General features: G+C 45.0%; 1 protein-coding gene across 2 annotated transcripts in view; it reads right to left on the reverse strand.

Annotated features, from left to right (window-relative positions):
- LOC117212494 (POU domain, class 2, transcription factor 2-like) overlaps positions 1–27,123 on the reverse strand; it is a 122,617-nt gene that overhangs the window by 69,317 nt on the left and 26,177 nt on the right. For both annotated transcript variants that reach the window (XM_033457386.1, XM_033457385.1), the window contains exon 2: positions 26,221–26,256. In XM_033457386.1, coding sequence (XP_033313277.1) covers positions 26,221–26,256 — 36 coding nt within the window. The remainder of the gene's footprint in view (positions 1–26,220; positions 26,257–27,123) is intronic.

A 27,123-nucleotide genomic window follows, 5' to 3' on the forward strand; every position in this document is an offset into this window, starting at 1 on the left:
AGTTTTTATGGAAATCTGAATCGTCCTGAAAATTCTCATCGCTTCTGGTCGTTTCGTTTCTATTTTGTTTCGATAGATTTTTGTTCTTCGGATCAGCGTGAAGATGATTTCGTTCGAGGTCTGTTGAGGTAACGATTGTACAAATTGCGATATTTTAAATTCGAGTGAATACAGGTGTTGCTTGCGTGCTTCGTTAGATACGAATGAATGTATCGCATTAAAATAATGATGAGTAGAGGACCGACGAATAGAGCAAACTTCAACAATGAAACCGAGCTCGCTAGGATTTGCTTCACACCGTTAATTACCATCGAGCAGCAGAAATTTTCGACACGCGATCTTTTTGTCGTCCTGCACGAAGGTAATTGGCGTGACGACGCGTTATGTCACGAAAAATAAATAAACGCTTGCCAGATTTCCCCTTGCATCTAGCCTTGCTTCATAATCAACGTGAAACTTATCTACGTTCGTCGTAAAGGCTCCTAACTCATAAAGATTGAAACAACGTCGAGGTTACAACTTAACTCGTTCCAACGTGAAACACCTAACTTGTCGGAACGATCTAACGTCTTATCAGGCATTCCTTCGTCGGTATCTTTGATAAAGCGGTTCCTACTCGACCCAGAAAACGGTTCGTTTAACGCCGTTCCCGAAATACCATCGAGCACCTGAAGTTGAATTCTGAAGAGGTGTTCGGCGTAATTTGTAATCTATGTATCGGCTCTTACAATGGACGATACGATAAACTGGTTGTACGTGTGCGTTTGAAAACGATAACGGTGCGTCGAGGGCGCACCTCCGTTTTACATGTTTTAACAGTCAATAAGATTATCTGAGGTGAGTAATGTCGAATAAATCAAACAGCGAAGCGCGGGTAAACTTCTCGCGTATCGATAACCTCGACGAACGAGCCGTAGACGTGGAAAACGCGCGCTGCCTTCATAACCTGGCCCGATTGCTGTTTGCTCTGCTTTCGAAACGACGGTTATTATACTAGAGGTAAGTAGGAATCGAATCTTCCAGCGACTGCAGCACAGTTTCAGAAGAGAATATGACTTGAAAGAATAAAGAATTTATATCTCTGATTTTGTTAGAATTATATATACGCGCGTAGTTCTGTTCCTTATATGAACTTGTATGACTCATATATGAAAGCTTTGAAATTTGTATTTCTGCATTCGAGTTCTTTTATTTAAATGTTTTCTAATTTAAAAGTTTCAACTGTAAACGTTCAAATACATAATAGATAGGAACGATTCGAAAGTATTAATTTCATTTTAATTCGAGATAGGGAATAAAGAGTGGAATTACAGACCAATTAAGCAAACGTCAATTAGTTTCGCCGTTGAGTTTTGTTCGTTAACTGAATTTCCTTGACGTATCTATAATTCCAACGTTCAATTCTAACTCGTTGATGGGTTTCGTAATCCCTTAATCGGTATACGATCGTTTAATAGCCTTATCTGACCGCGCTGATCGACGAATCCTCGAATTTCAATCGTATTACTAATTCCATCGTATACCGAGGCATCGCTGAAAACCGCGATCGGTTGATATCGATCGATTTTCCAACCGAGCCTCGCCCCCCCACCCGAATAGTTCGTCTCTTTGTCGCGATTCTTGATGCCAGATGAATATCGCGTCGCTTCCTTTTTTGCCTTCTATTCTTCACGCGTGGGTATACACCGACTAATCGAAGGGTGGTTTCACCGGTCGAAAGTTTTGTTCGCCGATCGCCACGCCGGAACAATGGGAACACGAGAAGAAGCATCTCTGGGGAGGTCGGCGGTTCCCACCTGACCAAAAATCGGATATTTCTTATTTCAACTTGCCAACAGTCTTTTGGAGATCCCCGCTTTATTTACGGTACTTTTCCTTGCTCCGTAGCAATTTATATTCGATGTTGGTTGTGTAATTCTTGTTTGTATTACGTCGGCGCATATCAAATGTCGTTTTTTAAAGCAAAGTTTCAAACACGACACTGTCGGAGAAACGACACTTCGTACGCATTATGAGTTTAACGAAGTAAATTTTAAATAAATTATATTTATTGGGATAAGAAACTTGTAGATCTTAACAACTTATACTTAGAAATATTGTAATTTGAGGAATAGAACGATCTTTTTACGATTTTTTTACGAATCGCTGGAACAATCTTGGCCCTAACCTGGAAACTTATACGTGTCAAATCAAATCAACCTTTTTCGGAAGATCTTTTTTTATTGTGATTTATTATTCCAACACATCGAAGCTTTATATGTAACCGTGTCCCCGAAGCATGAGAACGTTCGTTAGAAAGCAGAAGCTAGTGTCCGCTTTTAAATCGTGAACGATCCCCGTGCGTCGCTATCGTGCCCCCCGGGTTCGACGAAAACGCGTAAAAACTGTGTGAAAAAACGTTGGTTCGGGGTGAAATCCGATGCTGGTTTTTCCCCCTTAACGACTCGCTTTAAATCGCGTGAAACAGAAAGAGAAGGGAGGAGCTAGTCGTGGCGAAATGACGGGGTAGGCAGGTAAATTTTTTCCTGATTTCGGAAGATCATCTCGCGGGAACCCAGCGGAGGGATGAAATCAAAGGGGGACGTGGATGATGCATATCCTGCATATTCACCGAATTTTTCGGAAACTTAGGGTAGTCTTTTGAGTGAAAAAAAGAACGAGGACGAAAAAAGAGAAAAAAACGAAAAGTAAGGTAGAAGAAGCGATTCAGGGTAGAAAAAAGCTTTCCGGGGGAGGGGGTTGAATGCTAAGGAGGGTCGCAACGGGGTGAAACCGCCTGTTTTTTGAACGCAAATCCACCGCTTCTTAGAAATTCCCGATTTCTGGGTCATGGGAAGGTAGATGAATGGCATCGAGTTGTCCCGATCTTGGAAACTGATTTTTTTTTTGCCCTTTTCATCGGATGATGGCCTCGACGATGCGCTTCCTTACGTATTTCTATTCGTGCATCAGCCTTCTTCTATCGTTCGTTGTTAGTTCTATTTCTGCTCTTGAAGAGGAAAGGGTGCTGTGCATAAAGACTAACATAGAGTTATTTTTCGACGGAAATCGTTATTGGAAAGAAGAGGATACATCGAAGAAAGAGAGAACGTAAGTACGTATAAAATATGAAAGCACACATGGCAAGCCTATTTTTGTTGATCTCTTGATCAGATTCATAAAAATAGCTTCGCTGAAAATAAGTGACTAATCTATCTTATTCTATAAACAAATGAAATCTTATTCTATAAAGAACCAAGTGCAGAATTATTTTTGCAATCGAATGAAATTTAAAAATTTTTAAATTTTTAAATTTTAAAATGAAATTTTGCTTGCGCTCTTCGTATCTCTATTATATATTACTTGAGATACCAATCGTTTCAGAAAGCTGTTGAATTATTTACAAGTATTTAGATTCCCACCAAAGATATAAAACTTTCCTTCTAATAATTAACCGAATCCACTAACTATGGTCTACCGAGTAGTACCAGAGTCCACGGAAGTGCCATCTCCGATCGAGTTTCCGTACAACCGATCTGGCTACGTACGAGTCGGCGCTCTCAATCAGATATCGTAAACGATCATTTCCGAATGTAAATGAATCGCCCTTTTATCGAAACTCTTCCGAAGAAAGCAGAGAGAGGAAGAAACAGAAGAGAAATTCGAGATTTAGCTGAATTGAGAGTGCAACCGTGCGGTCCGCTTCATCCATGCTCATATTGAATCGTCATAAAGCGTTCGCGTGCATCAGACCGGGCCCATTGTCCTGTCATTCACTCGTCATCCCCCGACTACTTTTCCCTGTGCGTGTCTACACGTAGAAGGAAGAAAAATAAACCACCCCTAATTCACGTTTTCCTCCCTCACGATTACGTGAAACGCCGTGGTCCTAAGCCAGGATCAACGATCCGCCAGACTTTGCCTCTTCTCCGAGCAGGAGGATCGGAGGATCGTCTCTTTTCGATTTTATGAAACTGTTGCGTTCGTGGCACAAAGGGATTAAGACCGAAGGTGAATTCGAAATGGACGATCGTAATGTATCTTGCGAGGATCGTTTTACCCTTAGTTTTATAGCGGAAATATACAGAGTGCGGTGTTTATCGTTGATACGATGAAAGAAGGACAATGTTTTGCAATTCGATCACGCATGGCAATAATATGTCACGTAAATATATAATATAAGTATTCAACTTTTCAAATTCAATTTTTCCAGTTCAAACGTTCAAACTCGAACATTCACTTCGAATTAAGTAAAAAATAAACGGTTGAATTAGGAATAATTTAAGTAATACTTGATGCAGTCGTGAACATTAATAAATCGCATAATTTGAAAGAGAACACGTCGGAAGAACATGGACAACGGAGATGAAAAACGATCGAACGCGGAATTGATAATGAGAGAACGTTCTCTGTAAACTGGAGATTCGGCGCAGCACGTGCCCGCGTCCAACGTGAATGTGACTTTTCAAAATTCAGCTAGGGTGAATTCGAAACGAACAATACCGCGTACCGTGCAGCTGTCCCATCATTACCAGCATCGTCACCATAACTCTTACGGTTCGACGAGATGTACATCGACAAGATTCGAAAATAAACCATCTGCAAGCAAATCTTCCGTTTCTAATCCAATCATCCAAATTAAATAAATTTAATTTCAAAAAAATGTTCTTCCCACTTCATTCCAATTTCCTATTCTCGGACAATTATTAATAAAATATATTTGATATTTCATCGATACTTAACTAATACTGTAACTAATCGACTCGAATCAATCTCTAGAAAAAAAAAAAAAATTCGCGACTCGCCTCTAAAATTTGCGCTATGCAAACCTGAAAATATTCACAAGCATTTACCCTAACAACGAATGGAAGTTGGCATTTGCAAACGGGGCGAATGAAACGCAAAGGAAGGCGACCTCGACTCCCTGGAAATCAATTCCAAGCCAATTTGCAGTGTCTTTGAGCGCCAGTCGTCGGGTGGCGCCTTAAAAGTGCGTAAATAAATAGATTTGGACGTGGTCGCGGCGCGGCACCGAGGGCGAGGCTGTGGAAACGAGACAATAAGCCCGGAGGGTCCTCTCGGCGAGAACTCAAAGAGTGCCCATGCTGCGACACTCGTCCGATAATCTAATAAAGGGGTTGCCTCCGCTTTCCACGTCCCCTCCACCAAGCGCTGTTCCGCCCCGCGCTCGCATTCTTCTTATTCCTTCGTCGTGCTTTTCCCGCACGCCCTCTCCTTCCGATGATTCGAAGGTAAATATTACCCCAGAAGATTTCGACCGGCGACGGAAAATGGGCAATTTCTGCTTCTTAAAGTTGGCCCCAAGGAACCGGAACGGGACTTCGGCATTTCTTGTAGTATCGTGGTTTTGCGTTATTTATTTGTGGCGCAATGTATTACGTATTCGATTCGAAGAATTTCTAATCGAAATTTTGACTTTTTCATCGTCGTGTATCATATCGGACTGAATCAAATAACGAAGGATGAATGAGGTGCCATCGTCGAAATGTCTCTTTCGGCTTACCATCCTATCGGCTATTGGCAGCGTTTCGAACGTGTTGCTCCCACTGCAGGAGTTATCAGACGACTGCAATACACTGTTCTTCCGTGCCAGCTCTTTTTGCTCTGTCACATCGGCGTTCAAAATCAACCACGATGTACGTACAATCGAATCTAGTTCTGCTTCCATTGCAATATTCCTCGACAATGCTCTAATTTCCTTGTAAACTTTTCTTCTCAATGACGCGGAATAGGGGATAGTTCGTCGTCGTTATGCAAGAAAGCTAGAGAACCCAAGAACTGTCAGGAACAGTCAAGTAGCCAATGATTAGCCTGACACAATGGAGAACTCAAATTTTCGATGATCGAGTTTATGATATTTCAATTGGTTCGATGGACCGAGGAAATTTTCGCAAGGTGCACGAAATGCTGGTGATCACGTACGTGGAAAGTGGATGAAAGAAAAAAAATACGACAAAGAGAGAAGGAGAGAGGAGGAGGTCTTTTAGAAACGGCGGCTATTTACGAGACTGAATGGAAGAAGGTCCTCGAGGGGGCAAGGCAGCCGCCACCCCTAATTCCGCCCCTGAACACCGTTATATCGACCAGCCAACTCCATTCGGCCATTCCGCATTTTAAAGGGAAAATTTCAGTTCGTTCGGGCCGACTTTCTCTCAGCAGATTATTCGACGAGCCCGCGGACAACAGCTCAGATGGAAAATAACGCGACCTTTTGCTCTTGGCAGCTTCTTCTCCCGATCCTTCTCTCCGTTCCTGTGGAAATTTTTATGCGGACTGGGGAACCTCGACTAGTCCCCTAATACCGTCCCAGCGACGGTATTTTTATATTAATATGAATAAGAAGATCACCTATTTACCTTTCTCCGATATGTTGTTAACTGCGGATATTTACGCAGATCCATACTTCTATGAATATAACTAAAAAAAGCGAGGATTCGCTTCACCGTGCACTTTCGCGCTTTTAGATTTCCCATAAACGCGTACAAATTCGCGATCTGACTATTAACATACTGTAAAAGACGAAACATCACCGCCCCGAAAACCGTGTTACATTAGAAATAAGTTTTGTAACAAGAAACGAATAAAACGATCTTCCTTTGACTCATCTATCACATTCTATCATTATCGCTTCCAAGACAAAGGAAAAAAAAATTCTATCAGGCGATTCCGAGGAAATCTCGAGGCAGAGAAATCTATGGAACTCGCATACGGGGCGGTTGACGATCGAAGAAACGAAGAAAAAAGAGAAGGGACTAAACAAACGAGTGCTGTTCATCAGGCAACGAATTCCGAGGTTGTTTGCTCGCGCCGAGGGCCGAGGTTCGTGCACCGGCGCGGTGCGCGGGTGGGATGCGTGGCCGAGAGAGGAAAAATGAATTCGACGAAGGGAGAAAGTAACTGCCAAAGGTCCCGCACGTGACGTCCTTTCCGGCCTCGTCATGCGTCCTCCTCCTCTTTCCGGTACTGCCTCTGCCCGATGTTTGTTTTAGTTATTTTATCACACGCCCGAGAAATCGGGACACCTCGCAAACTTCCGTCCGTTTCGTCTCGAGGAACGAATAGTTCTGTTATGAGATTCGTAACGACAATGTCGCCCGACCATTTCAGGTAAACGAATTTGCATAAGAGGGACGATATCGATCGTCGCCAGCCGAGAATATGACGTACGTTACAGCTCGAACGTGTATTCGTATATTTCATTTTCACGCTAATTTTGAAATTTTAGTGATATTAACATATATTTTATGATATTAACATAATATTTTAAGTTAAGTAACTTTATTTCAAAGCCATCTCTATTATTTATGCATATTTGAATGAAGTTGCTTTTGCAACAAATTACAACGTTACATGTATATTATAATTGTAATAATTTTCCAATTTTCGAATAATTTTTTATTTGTAAAATTTATTCGCAAATATTTCCACTAATGATATTGATCGATTCGTGTGTAGGGGGAGGGGCGGCATTTTAAATTTCGTATCGACGTACGGAGGTATTTTAATAAAAATTTTCATGACTGATAAAGTAAGCATTGAAATAAACTTTCACCGATGCTATTTAGCATGTGGCACACCTGACGAGTCATTAATTTAATTAATTTATGATCGATACGCCGCATATCACGCGACTTCCACCTCTAATTAGCATGTGACTACCAACCAAACGATCAACGTAACGATGTTGCGCAACGATTTGTGTATCGTGGCTGCACGCTCGCGTCGGCTACGTCAAACGTACCACCGGTAGAAGTGTTAATTATCCACGGATAATTATCCACATCGCGACTCGTACGACGCTAGAACCAGGAAATATTCAGTCTTCAACTTTCTTATTCGCTATCGTCCATTTCTATTACGCGGAGGCTCTCACGGATCGCAGATCTCCGTGCAATATTAAATCAGTCATCTTCAACGATTCTTGCGCAATGCTACCATATACGCGAAACACAGAAGAAAAGGCGAAACAGTTTTTAGATCGTCGAAGCATTAGGAAAGAGTTAACCTGTTTACCGAGGAAGACGAGTTGACTTTTCACTCTGATCATCAATCTCCCTTGGACACAATGATTTCTTTCTGTAAAGATTTTTGACGGTTCATGTAAAAGCCAAAATTGATCTACCTGAAATTAATTTCACTTCGTTCCTTATTTCATAATTATAGAAGCATCCACGTAAAGAATAATCCGATTAAGAGATTAACCTTTTCGTAACAAGCAAGAGACGAAATTTTATCGAACGTGAATTTAAGCAAACCAACTCTACCAGTATTTGTAAAGAACAGATTGATTTTACCAGAATGAACTTACGTGTGTTCCATCTAACGTGCTTTGTACTTAAATTTTTACTTTCTCATAGGAGTGTACAGTGTCGTGACATATGTCGCGCCCACGAAAGATATCGAACGATATCTAAAAGATGATGGGAGTAAAATGATTGTATGGATTGAGAAGTCGACGAAAAGACGATAGAACAAAAGTAAAACGATCATCCGGAAAAGCATTAATAATCCGTCGTGGTACTTTCGCAGAGGGCTGACCGAGCCACGGGACATCGGCTGATTTACTTTCGCCGATCGTGTCGGCGTATTTCCTTCGAAAGTAATGCTTCCCGTACCGAGATGTAGTATCACGATCTACCGATAAATAAAACACGCGATCGTGTGCGCCACTACGCTTGGATCGCGGGGACGTCGTCGATCTAGGGGCGACTCTGCCCACCCACGTGCAGCAATTCGTCCCGGTACACGCACGTGAGCACGCCTACGACCCCGCAAAACTTCGGATCCGTCAAGATCACTGTCAGCCCCCGTCTAGGTAAATCGAATTTTCCGACTGTCGCTTTCTAAATTTGTCTCGTCGAACTGGCTCGAAGTTACCTTGACAGATTCTTAATCTATCATGTCTGCTTTCGATAATTGATGGCGGTAATACATGTGAAACAGATGAAACATTTAACCCTTTGACAGTTTAATATTAAGTGACTAAGATGCTCGAACGTGTTTTAGATTATCTAGCAACGAAAATTATGCTACTTTTTGTATCTGGCGTTGTCCGCTAAAATAATTCCTAATTTAGACGATTGTGAGATGGCTATTATTATACGCGTTGGTTTATCAGAGAGACAAGTGATAAAATTGTAATAGTCAGAGAATATTACTATCACTTTAAATACAAATACAGAGAAGGTGTACGTCGGTCGTAATCGTCGCTCGCTCAATGCTACTGTTCAACTCTACGCTCGCTGTTCGACTGTATGACTCGCTATAATGATTGTCCTAGAGAACATATTCGTCTATTTGTATCGATCAATGGTATTACAAAAAGTTGAAATTAATTAACTCCGGTTGACGATTATGTATAACGGCGATAATATTTTGTCCAGAGTTCGTTTACCTTTGAACCTAGCAAACCAAAACAACGTTGGCACCCCAAGGCACAACAATACGTGTCTCTCCCGATTCGAATGTTTCGTTGACCCATGTGCCGCTACAATTGCGAAGAATGTACACTTTTTAAATCGTTTTTTATATACGAAACAATCGATTTAGGCACTTAAGCAAATTAGTTGTTGTCGTTTTAAAATCACGAAACCCATCGCTGATTTAATAATGCTTATCGAAACAACTATCTTTTAGTTTTTTTAAGAGTGCAATATACAAAATACGAACTTATATTCCGTCGATTATATCGATGTATATCCCGTGATTAAAAACTTTCGTCTTAAAAGGAGTTAGATTTATTATTTCGAAAACGACATTTGTCACGCTTCTCCTATAGAGGATCAATTGTTTTTAATGACTTTCAGTCAGAAAAATGCAAACAGGATTTACCCAATCGGTACATATCTCTACATGCTATCCTACCAATCATCCGAACAAATTTCTATCGACAAGCAGAGAATCTTAGTCGTTCATTCGACGATTCAATTTCCTCGGATCTTCGAGTTCTATACGTATCAGGCGGCATTAACGATAAAAGTGAAATCAAGCTGTGAATAATCTTGTATCAGAGCAATTCCATCAAATTCCTCGGATCAGAAATTGGCTCTGAATGTAGATACATAGAGCAGCTGGTTGAGAATGCCCCGTTGGCGAACGGTGAAGACGGGAGCTCGTAAGAAACACGATCGGGCGAGGGAATGGCCGAGAGATGAGCTCGCATTCGGTGAAACGGACGATAAAGCGAAGCGGATCGTAGCGGCTCGCGGAAGAGGACGGATTAGCGGCGGACGGGGCAGCATCGGTCAGAACGAATCCATGGATCCGTATGGGTGCTTCTCGTGGTGCTTTACGGCCGGTCAATCGCGGCGTCATATCTCCACAGGACCATCCATCAACCCACGGGAGAGAACAACCTCTGTTCTCGACCTCGTCTGTCCTCCTACGAGTGTCATAACCTTCGTGATCGCCACGACCTCTCATCGTCCACGATGCGTCAGGAAACTGAGAATATCGTAGGTTATTTTGTGCTCGAAATTGCCCTTTATACAGCGGTGTGTGTTTCACGATATTTGTCGAGCACCCTTTGCCACAGTTCAACCAGCCCAGCTTTCACTGGAGAACATTGCTTCCCGATTTTTCTTAGTTGAAAATAGTTGCATATACATACGTAGTATCATGGTTCGATGAAACGTTGAATCCAGTTTGGATTGTTGGCACAAGAATGTAATAAAGAATGTAATAATGTGACTGTAGCCATGAACTCCGTAATCCTTACGTTCGATCCGTTAGTCGACCAAGCATCGTGAAAACTGATTATATTGAGTGTTGTAAAGCTACGAAACGTTCCATCGCGGCATTAACGGGCGTTAATCTTGCGTTAATTCCCTCTACCACTCTCTGGTTTAACCCTATCCCGTGCCATTTAGCTCGACGAAACTCGGGCCCAAGCGGTAGACATCGACGCGCGCTAAACAGACCAGACTGATGCCCGTAAACAGGAACTAACATTCAGTCACGATCGCAACGGGCAAAAAAACTCCGCGAGCTCGGCTTGTTATGTTTACGTTTGGCCCAAGTATCTGGTCGCGAGTCGGACTCGCGATATTCATGTTTGGGCCAAAATCTTCGTCGCGAGTCTGACTCGCTAAAGTACGGCAAGGGGTTAACGAGAAGCGCGTTAATGATCCTTTGTGCATCGAATCGACAAAAATGCTTCGTAACGAGCAATTGGGCATAATATTCAGTCCGTTTTGAATATACAGTTGGTCCCTTTCTATTCCGGCCATTGTTCCAATAAAACTTTTATACCGATTTCTCGCGTTAAAGCTTTTGGTCAGAATTCGTTTCGATTTTTATAGCGGTTGCCAGCCGCTTGTCTAAAGGCAAAAGAACGTCTCAATAGAGGTACCGAGGCACGAGTCGTACTCCGGTGGTGCCAAGGGTCCGTAATATATGGCCCCTAAATCATCGGCCAAGAGTGGATATGGTCGTTGCTCAATCTAACCAGGATAACCACTTCATAAACATATCAATCAGACAAGAGTGCGTGGAGTTAGATACATTCTCTCGCGTGTTTGCATATGATAATGGAAATTCGATCGCGTGAATCCGTTTCATTAGAATCCGGTTCGATGGAAAATTGGCAACTCCCGTTCTTGTATCGTTTTCATGTTTCGAACAACGTTCTAAACGGAACATCATGGAAGACTAGTCGGAAGAAAAAGAGATGGATAGGGTAGAGGATAGAGAATTCGCGAGCATGAAACGGCACGATGCAAGGAGCAAACAATGAAGAAATAGACAACGAGCGAACCGAGACGCACGCAATTCCGATGTTGCGCCCATCGCTCGGCGAACGGCCGATTGTGACGCAGCGAGATCGCGTGCGCCCGGTTAATTCTCTTCGCGTACCTAAATAAACGAGTAAAAATAATTTGTAGCGTTTTCCAATTCCCCTCGCGTTAGCGCGAAATATCAATCGCCGTCGATGGAGCCGCGTCCGGTCGCTCTTCTTATTGGCTCTGGCGTTTATTGGCGTAAACGCAATCAAACCAGTCGATCGTCGGTCTCCACGAAAAGAGAAAAAAAGAGGCGAGCATGCCATGAAAGATCTTTACGATCATCGACAGTCGCCGGTATTCTTCGAATTTTTATACGGCGAATCGTTCACGAAAGTACTCTAATCGGTAATTACGGATTGTTAATTCGAGAAGATTGCGAAAGTTATTATTGTTGTTGTAAAGCTAATCGTAAAACGGTTACCCACTTTAATACAAATTGTACAACACAATAGACCTTAACGCAATTAACGATTTTACAATTTCATCGAAATAAACTTTCCACGATGATGTCCTAATCGATTGGACGCCAAGCGTAATAAAAAATAACCAAGCGTGAATCATTAGCTCGACAAAACTCTCTTACTTCTCCATTAATTTAACGTCGCTTCAACTTCAATCATCCAACATCTTCCTCCACTTTGATACAATTTCCCCGACAAAAGCAGGCCTGAACGTCCCGCGTGAATATTCAGAAACGATTTCGTGACCAGAAACGAAACACGTTCCCGACGATCATCGCGGTAATCAGCCTCTCGCGAATGGTAGCATCGTGGCGTCACAGGCGGATGAAGTTGTAGCCAGGGAGCGGGTAACAATGAGTGCAGTGATAATGCGTCTCGCGCGGTGAATGGATGAAGAAGACGTGAAAAGAAGTGGAAGCGGTGGAGAAGGGGGTGAAGGAGGGGAGGAGGGAAGGAGATGGTCGAGCTTGCCCAAGGAGATCATTAGTCCACCTGGCTGTGGCCCCGGGTAACGCTTAACCGCTTGACAAGCGTTGCGGGCCGTTATCGGTTTGTCCCTAATTATGCACACGTGACCACGGTGCGCGAAGCCTCGTGGGTATCCGCCGGATCGTTTCTTTCTTTTGCCTCTCTTCTCCTGTTCTTTCTTGTTCCTCTCTCTTAGCAGGACGGAACGAGTGGCGCTGTTTAAAATTAATCGCATTGTCTTCGCTGACTCGTTCGATCAACCGGCGCGTACGTCCGCGAGACACCAATGAATGGGCCAGCTGCATCCCTCGCCGCCACCTGTGCGCCTCTCATTCCGATTCTTCTTCCTTTCTTAATGATATCTAATCTTTCGTTTCGCTTCAAAAGAAATCGGATTAGGAGAGGTATTTTTATAGGAACGATTGGTTCAATTTTTCATTGAGAAGTTTATGAAAATTGGAGATCTCTTCCGAAGAGTAACGTACTCCCTTTCCGACGACTGTAATCTTTAAATATTTTTACCTCTTGCGCTCGAGACAACTGAGTTATCACAGGTATCCTTAAATAGTATCAGCCTTGCTTTATAGTGTCTGAGTCACCACATTCTAATCTTCTGAATTTGATCGTTCCTACCATTTCCACCTGTAATTTCTATGCAATTAATACTCTTGACATTTCCTATCAAACAGATTCTCTTAATTCCAAATGTCAGCCTCTATCAATTACTGTACTGACAAGCGACGTAATTATGACAAGTGTTGGATAAATCACAGAGGTACTCGAACAGCTTTTCTAAATTATTTACTCTTGTACGATGGTACAAAAGAATTCACACATAGGATCCAGATAGAAGGTATGCGATTTCTTAGTTTCTATTTTTGACGTTATTATCTTTAGGTGGACGACTTCTTTCAGTATTTTTAAATGATATAGACCCGGGTGCTTAGGTTTGGAAAAAGGGGAACGACGCCGTCCGGAACGATTCCGAGTACTGGCTGAAACGACACCGGTTCGCGAAAAAACGAAATAGTGCACCAAAATGGCGGAACGGAGAACGGCTGGCTGCGAGCCCGGTGACGAGCCATGAATGTTTAGGCGGCACGATTAAAACGTCTCTCATCGTGGACCTCTGAGAATCGTATCGCGGAACGAATGCCGATCGATCCACCGCCATGGTGGGAATGCGAGGGCACAGCGTTTGATTTATGCCGCGCGCCACTTTTACGTGTGTGCACGTGTATATGTACGCCTCGCCAACTAGCGGACCACGAGATTCGAAGAGGAAATTAAAATATGAAGGAGGTGACTGCGGACAACGATCGCCATTTGACACAGTGCTTCACCTTGCAACATCATCTCACACTTGGAGTACGGACTCTTAGATATTCAAGGAATAAGAAACAAGAGACGAAAATACTTATGGAATGATCTGATATTTCTCACAAAGTTTGATTTTAATTCTAACTTTTGCTTTAATTCTTCCGACTGAGAATACATATATCTGAGTATAGACTATCCACGATGTTTCGATACTTTATATTAGGGACGATGTTATAGCAGTGAGAAAACATCGTTTAAGAGATCATTGAAAAAGTGCAAAATTCACAAGTCCCGGAGTTGATTACACAGATATTCTAAATCTTTTGCGTTCGATATCTTTTAAATGTATTTTCTCATTTTTAAATACTTTGCAAACATAAAAGTGTAAGTAAAGAAGAAGCGCCAAGAAAAGAAGAATCACATCGTGCAACACACCGAGAAACACCGGGACGCCACGAAATCTTCCTAATCGTGATTAATATCACGGGCTCATACCATGTCGGAAATTATCTACACGTGTTTTACCAAGTCGAACGATCGGCGATCTCTCGTACGTGTGGGAACAAGCTCCAAACCGTGCTGGTCCGCTACCATCGACGTCTCTTTTCTCTCGTTCCACCCACGCGATTCTTTCGTCGCAACGTGCCTCCACCGTTCGATCTCCGTTGATCCGCATCGAGATCATCCCGCCGCAACGAATCCCCTCGATGCTATCGTTGATAAACGCTCGCAGGATGACTCGAGAGTGCATAGCTGCTGTGTTTAGAGCGTACGAGCTAATCGTGACCGCACGATTCAGCTACGACTTCATTGTGAACTCGAATATGCCTGTATCCCCCTCCCTCAGATACAAATGCCTCACTCTGAATCGCAAAGATCACCGACAGGTCGCGGTGAGAACCGTTCCACGATGATGGAAATTACAGAGAATTACTCTTTGGTATTTGTACGTGATTTATTGCACGCTGATCGGTTCGAAGGTCCGTCGAGGTACGATAATCCATCCCGTTTGTGACGTAAATGGAGTGGAATTCGTCCCTTGTACGACTTACTCGAAAGTTACTGGATCGACCTGATCCGATTTGTAAAGATTTCTTAGTTTTAGCGGCAGAGCATGCGATTAGCGTTGAAATTCTCAGGAATCGCATCGTTATCCTTGGTAGGATTGCTTGGTTACTAGTAACATAGCAAGTATGATACTCAGGCATCTTCGATGTTTCGCTACTGTTATCTACCGATTTTTGCGAATCTCCATGTAATAAATATTTTGAATCTATTTCATGACGGAAGTATGAATGCAAGTGATTAATAGCCGTAACAACGACCTAATCGATTGTTTCGCCACCAATATACGTTCCGCCCAGGACTCGGGACAGAAGCGACCCGCGCAAAGTTATCCATCTATCCCGAGGGCGGGGAGGATAAGGCTGGATAAAAATAATCCGCAAAGTAGTGGGAGGCAAGAGAAAGAGTGGGCCCTGGCGCTCGTGCGCCCGCGTATTACCATATAGCAGCGTGACTCCGTCGACTCGCGTCCGCGGCCGTACTCATCTGAATAAATATCGTATTATAATTAAAGGAATCGTTCGAGCCATAAATCAATGAGGTCGGTTTATATATCAGGCCTCACCTATATAATGTGTACCGGTGGAGTACCCCAGCGGGTCCTGCACTCGCTGTGGGGGGTCCCCCTATGCTAATGGCGCCCTCTCACGAAGCGCAAGGGCTGACAGAGCCGCGCGGAACACAGATAGAGAGACGCGAGAGAGACCAGACAACGCACACACACCATCGTCCGACCCTGACCTGACCACCTCTCTCCCTCTTTCTTCGTCAAGTTACATCCCTGGGTTTCGCGCTCGCGAGCACACGCCTATAAGAAGACGATCGGAAACCCGGCCTCTGATCTTCGCCGACCGCGACCGCTTATCAATTTGTTAGCGAGCGCTGTTTGTTAAATCAAATCAAGGGCTTGCACGCCGTGCCGATAAATAATCCTGCTTAATATGTGCCTCGAATTCTCGAATGCTCCCCCCTGCCGGCTCTCTTCGTGTACATTACACCCACGTGCACGCGGAGTGGGAACAGCAGAGAGGTGAAGAGAGGCGAACGAGGAGAGAGGGGAGGAAGGAGTGAGAGTACACGCGTTTCCATCCACGTGGTTTATTGATCCATCGATCGATCGCCGGAGATCTCGCCGCGCAGACCGGCACTCGGTACGCTCTGTCGGCAAAGCGGCTTGTCAGTGCCCGATCGAGCTATCGAGTCAGAGTGATTGAGCCTGATTTGCGGGTAGACCAGCGGCTGATTTATGGCGAACTAGGAGGGTAGATTCTTCTTTGATACTGGTCGCTGCGGCGAACGAGGATTGGTTTAAGGATCTGCTCCCTTCCGATCGAACAATATCGGTGTTCAAGGGAGACAGGCTTTTCGAGACAAGGAGGAAGCGAGGAAGATGACTCTTATATTTTCCAGGTTGTGTACGAGATATCGCGGTGTGCAGTGTCATTCGTGTGACGTTTTGAATCAGGTATCTCGCGATGCAATGTCATTTATAGACCCCACTAAAAATCAGTTCGCGAGATATTTCATTCCCAACTTCGAAGGGATTAAACACGGAATATATTGTACTTTCGAAAACAGATATTCTTCACGTGAAACGATATTCATATATAAATTAAATACAAGAAATTTCTCATCGTGCGGAAGAGATGGCGGGGAAGAGATGAAACAAGTCACCCTCTCGCAAGTAACAAATTAATTTCTCAGTTATTTACCCTAACAGAGAGCAGAGATTCGGGCGCGTTAAATATTTTAGAAGGTCCGGTGCATGCGTGGCCATCCGAGGCGTTTATTATGACGAGTCCGGACGCGGCGTGGACACACGGTAGTTTATTTGGGTCCGGAATTTTGCGGGGCCCCGGTTCGAACGAACGGCGCGGTCGCGATTAACAAAGGGCGATACAAATTAGATTAAATCGCCGTAGGGGGCGGCATCACGGTGGAGAAAGGCGAATGATGATACCGCTTGATAAATAGACGAACGTCATGCGATGCCTAAACGGAGTCTGCGTCTCCCTCGGCACCAATGGATGCCACCCCTTCTCCGCAACTAAGTTCTCGTTGAAACGAGCGTCTTCTTCGTCTCGCGGTATCGCGATCGCGAGTCGCCCTCGTTTCCTGTCTATAATAAAAACCGGGGCGAAATAACCGGCGATTACGGACCTGCCTAATTGCGCGCGGTTTCAGGATACGATCCCTGGATCGTTGATTAATCGATCGGTGAATATTGAAACGTCTTTGCAATTATGGAACAAGATTACCGAACATTAAGGGGTTGGTTAATGCGCTCCATGGTGCACGATTAATTTTCTTCAAATTGAAATACTTCTTTGACCGTTTTGCATTTTTTCGAAAAATGTACACGGCGATATACAATGGCTACAAAAGGTATTTGTACATTATTGTATTTACTTTAGCATTTATGATACATACCAAAAGCATATTAAATTTTCTAACATTCGGCGATTTCTTAACTTCCCTTCGTACGACTACGGAAGATTTGATACTATGTGAGTGAAATAAATAATATAATGATACATGTGAGAATACGTTTTGTAATTGCTGTGTGTATGGTTCTTAAAAATCACGAGATAAGAAATTGAAGTTGGATCACCTCTGGTTGAAGAGTATCGACGTTTAAAAACCCGGAGAATTTTCGCCGAGTCTTCGACCGCAGATAGGAGTGAGACTAAAATAAACGAGCGTCGATATTGCATACAACTTCGTTCTATCGACGTTACTCTTCAAAACAGAACAATGTGTGGTTCGATGGGAGTGCAAATAAAAGTATCAGACTGGAACTGGAAAAACGAGCAACAGAACGAAAAGAACGAAGAAGAGAGCAAGAGCCGCGGTAGAAATCCAGCGAACACACCCCTCAAAACGCTTGGTGAAGCTGAGCCCCAGCGGCCTGGCGGCTGGCCAATATTTAATTACAGATAATTACCGGTTATAATGCGCGGCAGATCGGCGGCCTGCCGTTTAATTGATCGGCTTTACGGTCTGATTTGTGTATCTGGCGTTCGTGCGATCCGCCGTTAAACTCCGAGGTCCGATTTTTAATCCTTCACTGTGGCCACGAAACCCATGCCTGCCGGTGCATCGTATCCCGCCATTATTTAAACGGCATTACGTAATCCACCCACCTCGTTGTACTACGGTTTATTGCGCGTGTCGTAGCCAACAGTGTGTACGAATAAACCAGCACGCAAGAGAAAATCGTCACCGCCTTCTGCACCAATGTGTACGATTCTTACTATGTTTCCATTCTCCGTGGAAAATTTGATCGACATCCTCTTTTAGCGGTAGATGACTCGATTCGCAATATCCTACTTTCGAAAAGTTCAGTATTATACTTTTATATAAGGTACTAGACGAAAGAAACGGTCTGAGACTTTGCGAGGATAAACAGAACGAGATGGTCCAGCGTAAAGTAATCTCTAATACTCGAATTCTCTGAACGTCTCTCTGCGAAGGAACTCGAACATCGTAATCTAATTCGTTGCCGATACATAACGTGAAGATTCACAACGAACGATAAAAGTATATCATAAATTGTGGAAATCTAAAAAATTCTCTTCTTATATACAATATCCGATACATTTTCCTATTTCTTTTATTTTCTTTCTCGATTCGCAAATATTAACGTCGTATCCGCTTTCGAAAATCTCTTAATTCACGATGGAAACAGTAAGCAACGTTGATCGATATATCTTCTCTATTAGACAGTGGAGTTTGAGAATCCCTGAGCCAATAAATAGTCGGCAGATCGGAGGCTTAGTATCCGCGCGGAGGTGGAGCGACAGCTCCCCGTGAGATCGGAGCGAGGTGGCGAGGGAAAGGGGCTCGATGAGACTCTGTTCGATCGTCTATTGCATTATTACCGCGTTATATCAAGACAGAACCGCGCGAGCCTTTCTCTCCCCCGGGTTTCTGGCTCATCTGGCGAGGCGCGGTACATTTAAACGTATTCTCCGGTAAAACACGTTAAGTTCGGCACGGTCGGCTCCCTTTGCCGGGGTCGAAGCATGCAGATCCGACACGAAATATCATTAATAGTCGTTTGCCGGATGACCGAGCCCGGTAATCGTCCCTTCTGCGGTTCAAGATCGGATCGGCCGAAAACCGCAACACGCCTCGACTGTACGACCAAAGCGGCAGCCCCCTTTCGACTCGTAATTTATGTTCATGAACTCGGTCGTGGCAAGTGCGAACGCTGGTGCACGAGCACGGGCTTGGTGGATACATAAATCGCGGCGAAACAATCGCTGCCGGCGTTAATCGTTCGACGTTAATGCTTTCTTATATTCCGATCCGGTAAATCGAGTTAACCTACTAACTAAGCGATTCTATGATCTTACACGCGATTTCCATAAAAGATTTCCTTGACTTTCTCCCCGCGGTTTTGCTTATATTCCATTCGATTCCACGAAGTGTCCACTGCACGTTTCCTTACGCTGTGGAGCGGAGCGAGCACGGCGCGATTCCCTCGCTGTTGTAATTGCCCTGTGCGCCAGCGGCTCCATTTCGAGCAGCTCCGTCCGATACGGAGTCAAAAGAGGCCGCTGGCAAAAAAGCCGCGGCGAATAAGCTGGACAAGGCAGAACAAGCCAGGAGAAAGAGAGAGAAAAATCCATCAAAACGGAAGAGCGAAGGATCTACGAGCGTCTCTACGCGCGTGGACCGGAGAAGCGGCCCCTGGGTTCCCCTTTTTGATGGCGCTTGCAGCGTCACAGGGTCGTAAACACGGCTGGCAATAAGGGGCCAAAAGCAGCGAGAGCGCGACTTTTGACGCGAGTCCGTTGCATCTCAGCCCCGTTCTCTCCCGTCTAACGACCTTCGCGCGTTACAAGTACAACGACGCTGTTCGTGGACCGCTTCTTCGCTTCTCGTTCTTCTTCTTTCGACTTGTACCACCTGATAGCCCGGGAGAGAAGAGGAAGAAGAAACCGGCGGCCAATCCCACGCACAATGTCCACCGTGGCAAGACGCGCGAAGAGCTCTCGCGACGGTGTCATTGTTCGTTTGATTGCCGCTGGCCAGCTCCTGGCCGCTCACACTCGGCCCGCCTTTTATTAGTGGTCGATTAGCCTCGCTGTACGAGGTCCACGCGAGGGGAGCCCAGCTACGATGAACCACCGTGGAACTGCGTGACCGGATCGCGTCGGACCTCGATAGGAAACCCCGTGCCTCGAATCGACTGTCGATCCAATGGTTGGCCTTCTTCGGCCAAGATCGATCGAGCTTGCTCTAGGGACGGTACGTGTCCAAGGGTTTTAATTTGGAGCAACGTAAAATTGAGAGTACCGAGAGTGTTTAGTCCAGATTCCGTCCAGAATCTCGGAGATTTATTTAGCTTTATTTCATAATCTTGATAGATGTTACGAAACTTTAATCCGGAGTACTATTGTATTTCATTTATAGGAACCAAGTTTTAGTTAGCGCTTGATTAGGTGAAAAGGCTGTTCGAAATAATTAGAAGATTGTTGATACGAATGGTTCTATCGCAATAACCAAGCGAACAGAAGACAAAAAGTCCTAGATGACTGGTTGATTATCCTGATATCGTAATAACAATTTTCTTGAAAATAATTATAAGTAAGAAGGTATACGCGTAAGAAATGGGTGTAAAATTCACAGATGTTGAAAAACGATCCTCCAATTGCTTGAAACTTCGCATACGAACAATTTTTCGCCCGAGCATTAAGATACATTTCCTAATTTCGAGTCGAAAATACCGACTCCATTCCCAGAATGGCGTCAAATCATGAGTTGGCCGGTCGTCTCGTAAAATTAGAATATTCTTCCGAGAATTCACCCGCATAAGCGTCCGTCCCGACTCGTCCAATTTAATTAGATGAACATTCAGAAGTCCGTGGCGCGGTAAGGTCCAATAACAATAATAAAGCGTGCCAGCGGAAAAGAGGGGCGTCCATTAGTTACGTTGGGAGATCTGGTCGAGAAGCGAACCTGCTCCAGATAGTCTGCACTCGGGCTCCGACGTGCATCGTCATCGTCGTTCGTCCCGATACAAAGACAACGCCGACGCGAGCAGGATGGCCGGCAGAAAAAGTGGCTATGCTAAATAATAGTCCTCCTGTCGGTTCGTTGCTCGCCTCTCCTCGCATAGTTCATTCATGAATCCGGATTCAGTGTTCCTTTAGTGGCGAGCAGATCGCATCGCCAATCTTCGAGAAGGTATCGGCCGTTGAAAAACGCCACGCGGAGAAGGAATTCTGATCTAAACCTTTGCATTTTTCGTTGCTGCCTTTCAATATTAACAAGCTACTGTCGGTCCAGGCGAATATACAATAGAATTCAAACACGGCAAAAATTTCGTTCGTGCAACGAAAAGTTCATAAAAATTCGTAGAAAGCTGTAAGCATACTTTCTGTGTTCGTCTTCGTGGTTTTATGTCTTTCTTTCGATATAAACGGTGACTGTTAGATGTGAACTGACACCGCGTCGTAGCATGATCAGAGGAAGCTATGAATTTACGTAGAATACGAGGAATCGTTACGATGAAATCGTCAAAAGAAGCAAACTACGCACGGGGCTCTTTCTCTACCTTCGAATGGCACTCGGTCCCTTCCGGAGTCCAGAAACAAGCTGAGACTAAAATGACGAGACTGCCGAAGATTCTGGGGTACACCAGGTAGCTCCGATCCGCTTTTGACGTCAGGTGACGAAGGTGAACACGACTATTGGGTCTGTTAGCCGAGATCCTGCGGATAAGACGAACACAGACGTTTCTCATTTCCGCGCGAGTGTTAACAAGAGGCAGTCTTTTCAAAAGCTTCTTTATCCTAAGAGGAGCTTTAATGCCATCCGACGCTCTTTACATTAGCGTATCAGGAAGATGCTTATCTTTCTCGATATTACGATCTACGGATAATTGCGCATCCCTGAATTCGGTGGAAAGTAAATACGGTTTTTGCAACGACCCGACGTTGGAATTCTTATTTGTCGCTACACTTGGACCTCGTAAAGATCGTTTCGACGACCATGGACGATTGAACGACTACCGGCAGACCAGTCGAACCCGGTCTAGCATCCCGGAATAGTCAAAGGATTCGCAGACGTTCCCTTGGACGACACGTCGACCGCGTTTTTCTTGCCCGTCGCCTATCAAACGAGTTGGAGCCGGGGTCGGTGCGCGTTGGTCGAGGAAAGAAAGAGCCCGCTAACGGGATAAACAAGCGATCGCCACAGCACATTCCGATACGTAACGGAGAAAAGTGTGTACATCGCTCCACGGACGTACGGCACGATCGTACGCAACGCTGGGTATAAAAAGTTTCCTGGAAACGATCGCGTAACGTGCATATAAAATTCGAGTAATTTCAACTGGCCAGTTTGGTCTGTCTATTCGCGGAACCGGCCTTCGTGGAAGCAGTAAAATCCTCACCGAAGAGATGCGTTTGCGTACGTACAATCTCTGGGTTTCGTCGGGAATTCCGTTTTAAATAAGAAAGATAAATGAAAATGGTGGATAAATCCGGTTTCGGTAAGGGAAGTCTCGGTAAAACGATGGATGCTCGATTTTGTGCACGAAATCCGGATTCTTTTCACCAGCTCGTTTTACCCTGTCCATCTAATTGCGTAAGAATCGAAGGGAACGTAACCGTAGTTCACCACCAACGAAATTTCACCTTCTACCCCCTACCATCTGGCAACGCCATTTCCTGCTTCGAGAGTGCCGCCCGTAATCATTATTATTCGCGGCCAAATAGCCGGTGGCTCTCTCTTTCTCGGCACTGATTGGCCTCCCTATCTTGAAAATACCAATTCTCTGGAGCCATACCGGCGCATTAAAGCTCGTTCACCGTGCGCTCGGGGTTAACCGACAACGTTCGTATTGTTCGACGATCGACAATGGATTTCATGAAATTTTTCAGTCAGCGTTAAACTCGATCACGCGATATTCCTCTACTATTCAAATTTTAGTTTTTGAGAAAATTCCGTGATCTTTTCGTCGAAAGCTACCCAAGTTACCTTTTAATCTACGAAAAGTAGATTACACCCTGTACGCTTTTAGTCTGATCTCGATTTTCCTATCTCCAAACATTGTATATTCTCTTCGCCGGAAAATTAAAACGTCAGAACAGATTAAACCGTCAAGCGACATTCCAACGGTTCGACGCGCCTCACGCCCGCATACAACTTCCGCCAATTACCGATGGGTGAGTAACGCGGACGGAAGGGAACAGAACGAAAGGAGAAGGAGGGAGAAAGAGGGTGGTCGGCGTTGGTTGCGGGATGCACGGCGAATGCAAAGCACCGACAAGGTCGCGATTTCGAATGAACCGGGAGAATCGGCTGGTGCCCCGTCACCTTCGCAGGTAGTCGAAAGCGTCGAACGAAGAAGACGACTCGAGCGTCAGACGGAAGGAGAGAACGAGACGAACAGGAAGGTAGTCAGCCACCGAGCCTAAGGTGTAACGAAGAGAGGAGAACGACGAGGAGAAGAGTAGAGGCCCCGGGCGAGGTCACCCACAGCCCCCGCCCTCTCACTCCCCCGCACACCCTGATTACCCCAGCCGGGGGCGGGACACACTGTAATGAGCATCGAAGAGGTGCTCAACTTCGACTCGTCGAGTTTTTCCATTCGAATTCAAGGAAATGGAAAGACGCGAGTTCCGCGAGACCTTTCATGGCGTTCGTTCTATGCTATAGTAGGATATTTAAGGTTGATACCTTAAGATTTGATAATCTGGAACAGTCGAACGGTAGATGGAAGTGATTTCTCTATCGTTAAGCGCTCGAGGACTTGGTATTGTCCACGTTACTATTAACGTACGTTTTAATGGCATTGGATTAAAGGTTAATGTAATTTCGATACTTTCTCAAGGTTATAAAATTGACCTCTTGTGTTTCCTGTACTATGAAAGAACGATTAATAACCGATGCACGTGCGGCATAGGAAACGCAGCAACACGTAGGAAGGGCCAATCGCGAACGGGGTCGTCCTAAAGACAGATCGCTGGTAACGCGACCTCGATTCCCAAGCTACCCGCTGAGGAGGTCGCGGGGAACGTAAACGAAGGACGATGTAGAGGGAACAAGCTGAATACAAGAGTAGCTTGGTTGGCTGTCGGCGAAGACACCCGGATGATCGAGCGATGTTATTTTAAGTTTTCCGTGGGGGCTCTCCCATCTTGTCCTAATCGGCTGTCAGCCACCCCCGTGGCTGGGGTCGTAGGCCACCCCCAGGACACGACGTGCCGACGTCCATGTGTGACGTGACGCAGAAAAGGAAAGCGCTGGACGATGAAGAAGGAGGGTGATCGTAGACCCCCCGCGGACGAGATTCGTCCCTTTTGTACGACGAGATTCGCGCGGAGGAATCATACCCCTCGAGGGGTTGGATTCAAAACGCTTTACACTCTCATAACCAGGACCTGTTGATCCTGCCGCGTCGAAAATCGTCGCCACCCCTTGGCGCACTCGAAAAATGTTTTACCACGTGCTTCGTCATCGTACGATTGACTCGAGTCTCTTCTTCCACCCTAACTACGGGACCTAAACTCGAAACGACGTTTTAGTGGCTGATAAATTTCGCGTCGGCTCGCTCGGCTCTTTCCGAACGATCCCGTCTTCATGGTTGGTTAATGTCTTTTTACCCGGACATCATCGGGTTGAAGATTTCATAAACGTTTAATTGATCCTCGAGAGATGCAGAACGAGCATCACCGAGGCGATTACACATTTTAATAGGCGTTTACGAAAATTGCATATCAACGTAGCTGTTCCGCGATCAGCGAAATTTGTTACATTAGCATCGTCGACCCCTTCGTTTACGGTCTTCGAGATAAGACGCGAGTAAAACCCTATCGACCTATAAATATTCCAGTGGGCCCGCGTCGTTGAAACCGGAGGAATAAAGCGCATAATAAAAATTATAGCCGCGAGCCGCGATACCGGTGGAAGAAGTAGGAGGCTGCTGAAATTCCAGCAGAGTCCTCGAACTCGGAATAGACCGTGAAGATGAAGTCGCTCCAGGAAAGTTAGGATGACCTCGCAGGGTCCTGCGGCTCGTTTGATGGACCTCTCCCTTCTTTTTCTTTCTCTTTTTCTTCCTCTTCTTCGCTCCCTTGCCCCGCGTCCCGTAGCGACCATGCATTTCCACCGGATACCCGTTTACACCGAGTCGAGTTTGGTGGCACATATTATATACCTGCGGAAAGGAGGCAGAACGGGACGAAACCAAGGGAGGAAGCTGAAAAAGAAGAGGAGGAGGTGGTGGCGGTGGAAGAAGAAGAAAAGAGAGACGGCTCTCTCGTCCGCAGCCATGCTTATTGCGTGATATTAGCCACGGTGGCTGCCGGGGTAATCATAATCTCGAAAGAGGGACAAAACACAGGCCCCGAATCGCATAACGCTGAATTTTACGACTTGTGGCATAGAGGACAGGCGACCGGATGCAACGCGACTTTTTACCTCCCTCTAACGTCGCCGGCTTGATGTCAACAAGAAGGTGGCGTACCTCAGGGAAACTAACACCCCGAACGAGCTTCGCTTCGAATCGAATCGAATCGGACAGCTTCAAATTTTCGAGGAACCTGCCACCCCGAACGATGAATTTTTGTCTACTTTTTATATCGTATTATCAAGATGTCTTTCTTCGGTGCCAGACTTATCAAACGTTTGTCATTTTTCTAATTCCTTATTTTCCGTTCGACACTCTGATTTTAAGCGGTTCGATTCGAGCAATGCGACGATCGATTGTCACAGGTGGCAGCACGTAAAATAAATCGCCTGGCAGGTCGTACTTTCTATCAGAAACGGTCGTTCCAGGAATCCGATCTAATTTACGCGTTTGCATAAACCACGCCGCGGTTTCCAGGTAATAAAGAGAAAAAGGGAAACCAAGCTAGGAAGGTGGGAGGAGGCTGGAGGCGTTACATCGCGGGCGCGCGGTTTTCGCAACTCGCCGTACGAAACGGCAACACTCTCTGGTTCGGTCCGCTCAATGGAGACGTAATAGGAAGTAGCAATTTCTTTCCTCCACGGAAGGTTCTGCTTTAAAAGTGGTTCCGCGATAAATTTGGTTTTTCTTCTTTGAGAAACCTAAGTATATAGTAGACAGTGTCGCAAACTTCTAAAAGAGATTATGAGTCACTCACCGTAAGGCCGATCCGCAACCGGCTGCTCGCACGAGTCTGTAACATCAAAGCAAAATCAAAATCAGAGGAATCGTTCGATCGAAGGAATGTTTAAGGAACGTTTCGTTCGGGGTATGCGCCGTATTCTTCGCTATTAAACAACGCTCTATCACGAATGACTAAACAACGCGAAATTTCCAAAGAATAAACGCGGAGGAACCCAAAGCAGCTCTTATACCTGCATTCGCATTCTTGCCTCCGAGCTATCATTACGCAGTCATTCGTATCGTTTATTCACGACAATTTGAAAACGACCGTGATCCCCTCCGTTCGTGTAATAACTTCGCTATAATCGTCAGATGATCGAAACGACACTCGAGAGCACGATTGCGCTGGCGCTCGTTCACGACCACGGTCATTATCTTTTTCAATTTGCATACACGCGTTTGCCAGGATTGCTCGATTCTAAGCGAAGCATCGTTCGCACTAATAAAGGCCTTCGACTACACTCCTCTGTCTTCTCCGTTAAGTAATTTCGAACGGGATTGCTCGCAATTTGCGCTTTAACGATCGCGCGCCCAAGTATTACATCGATTACCACGTAATATCTTCATTCGACGCTTCGTGCGATGGAATTATAATCAAATTTTACCCGTTATTTGAATAGCAGGAATTTTCGATACAAGGTTCAGCTGTTTACTTAAACGGCCTTTTTTAGAATACAATGCGAAGATTACGATCAAGGATCCAGCGTTACATGGTTAATGCGTTTACAGTTTCAAAGGCTCGTGAAATATTCACGCGATTCGCGGAATCGGAGCGCACCGATTTAATTGCAAATCCGGAATCGTCGAAACGAATGTTACACGGCTGGAAAACCACGCAAAAGTTTTAACGACACGTGTCTACAGACGACAGATGCTA

Source organism: Bombus bifarius, unplaced genomic scaffold, assembly GCF_011952205.1.
Source record: "Bombus bifarius isolate JDL3187 unplaced genomic scaffold, Bbif_JDL3187 scf7180000008307, whole genome shotgun sequence".
Taxonomy (NCBI): domain Eukaryota; kingdom Metazoa; phylum Arthropoda; class Insecta; order Hymenoptera; family Apidae; genus Bombus; species Bombus bifarius.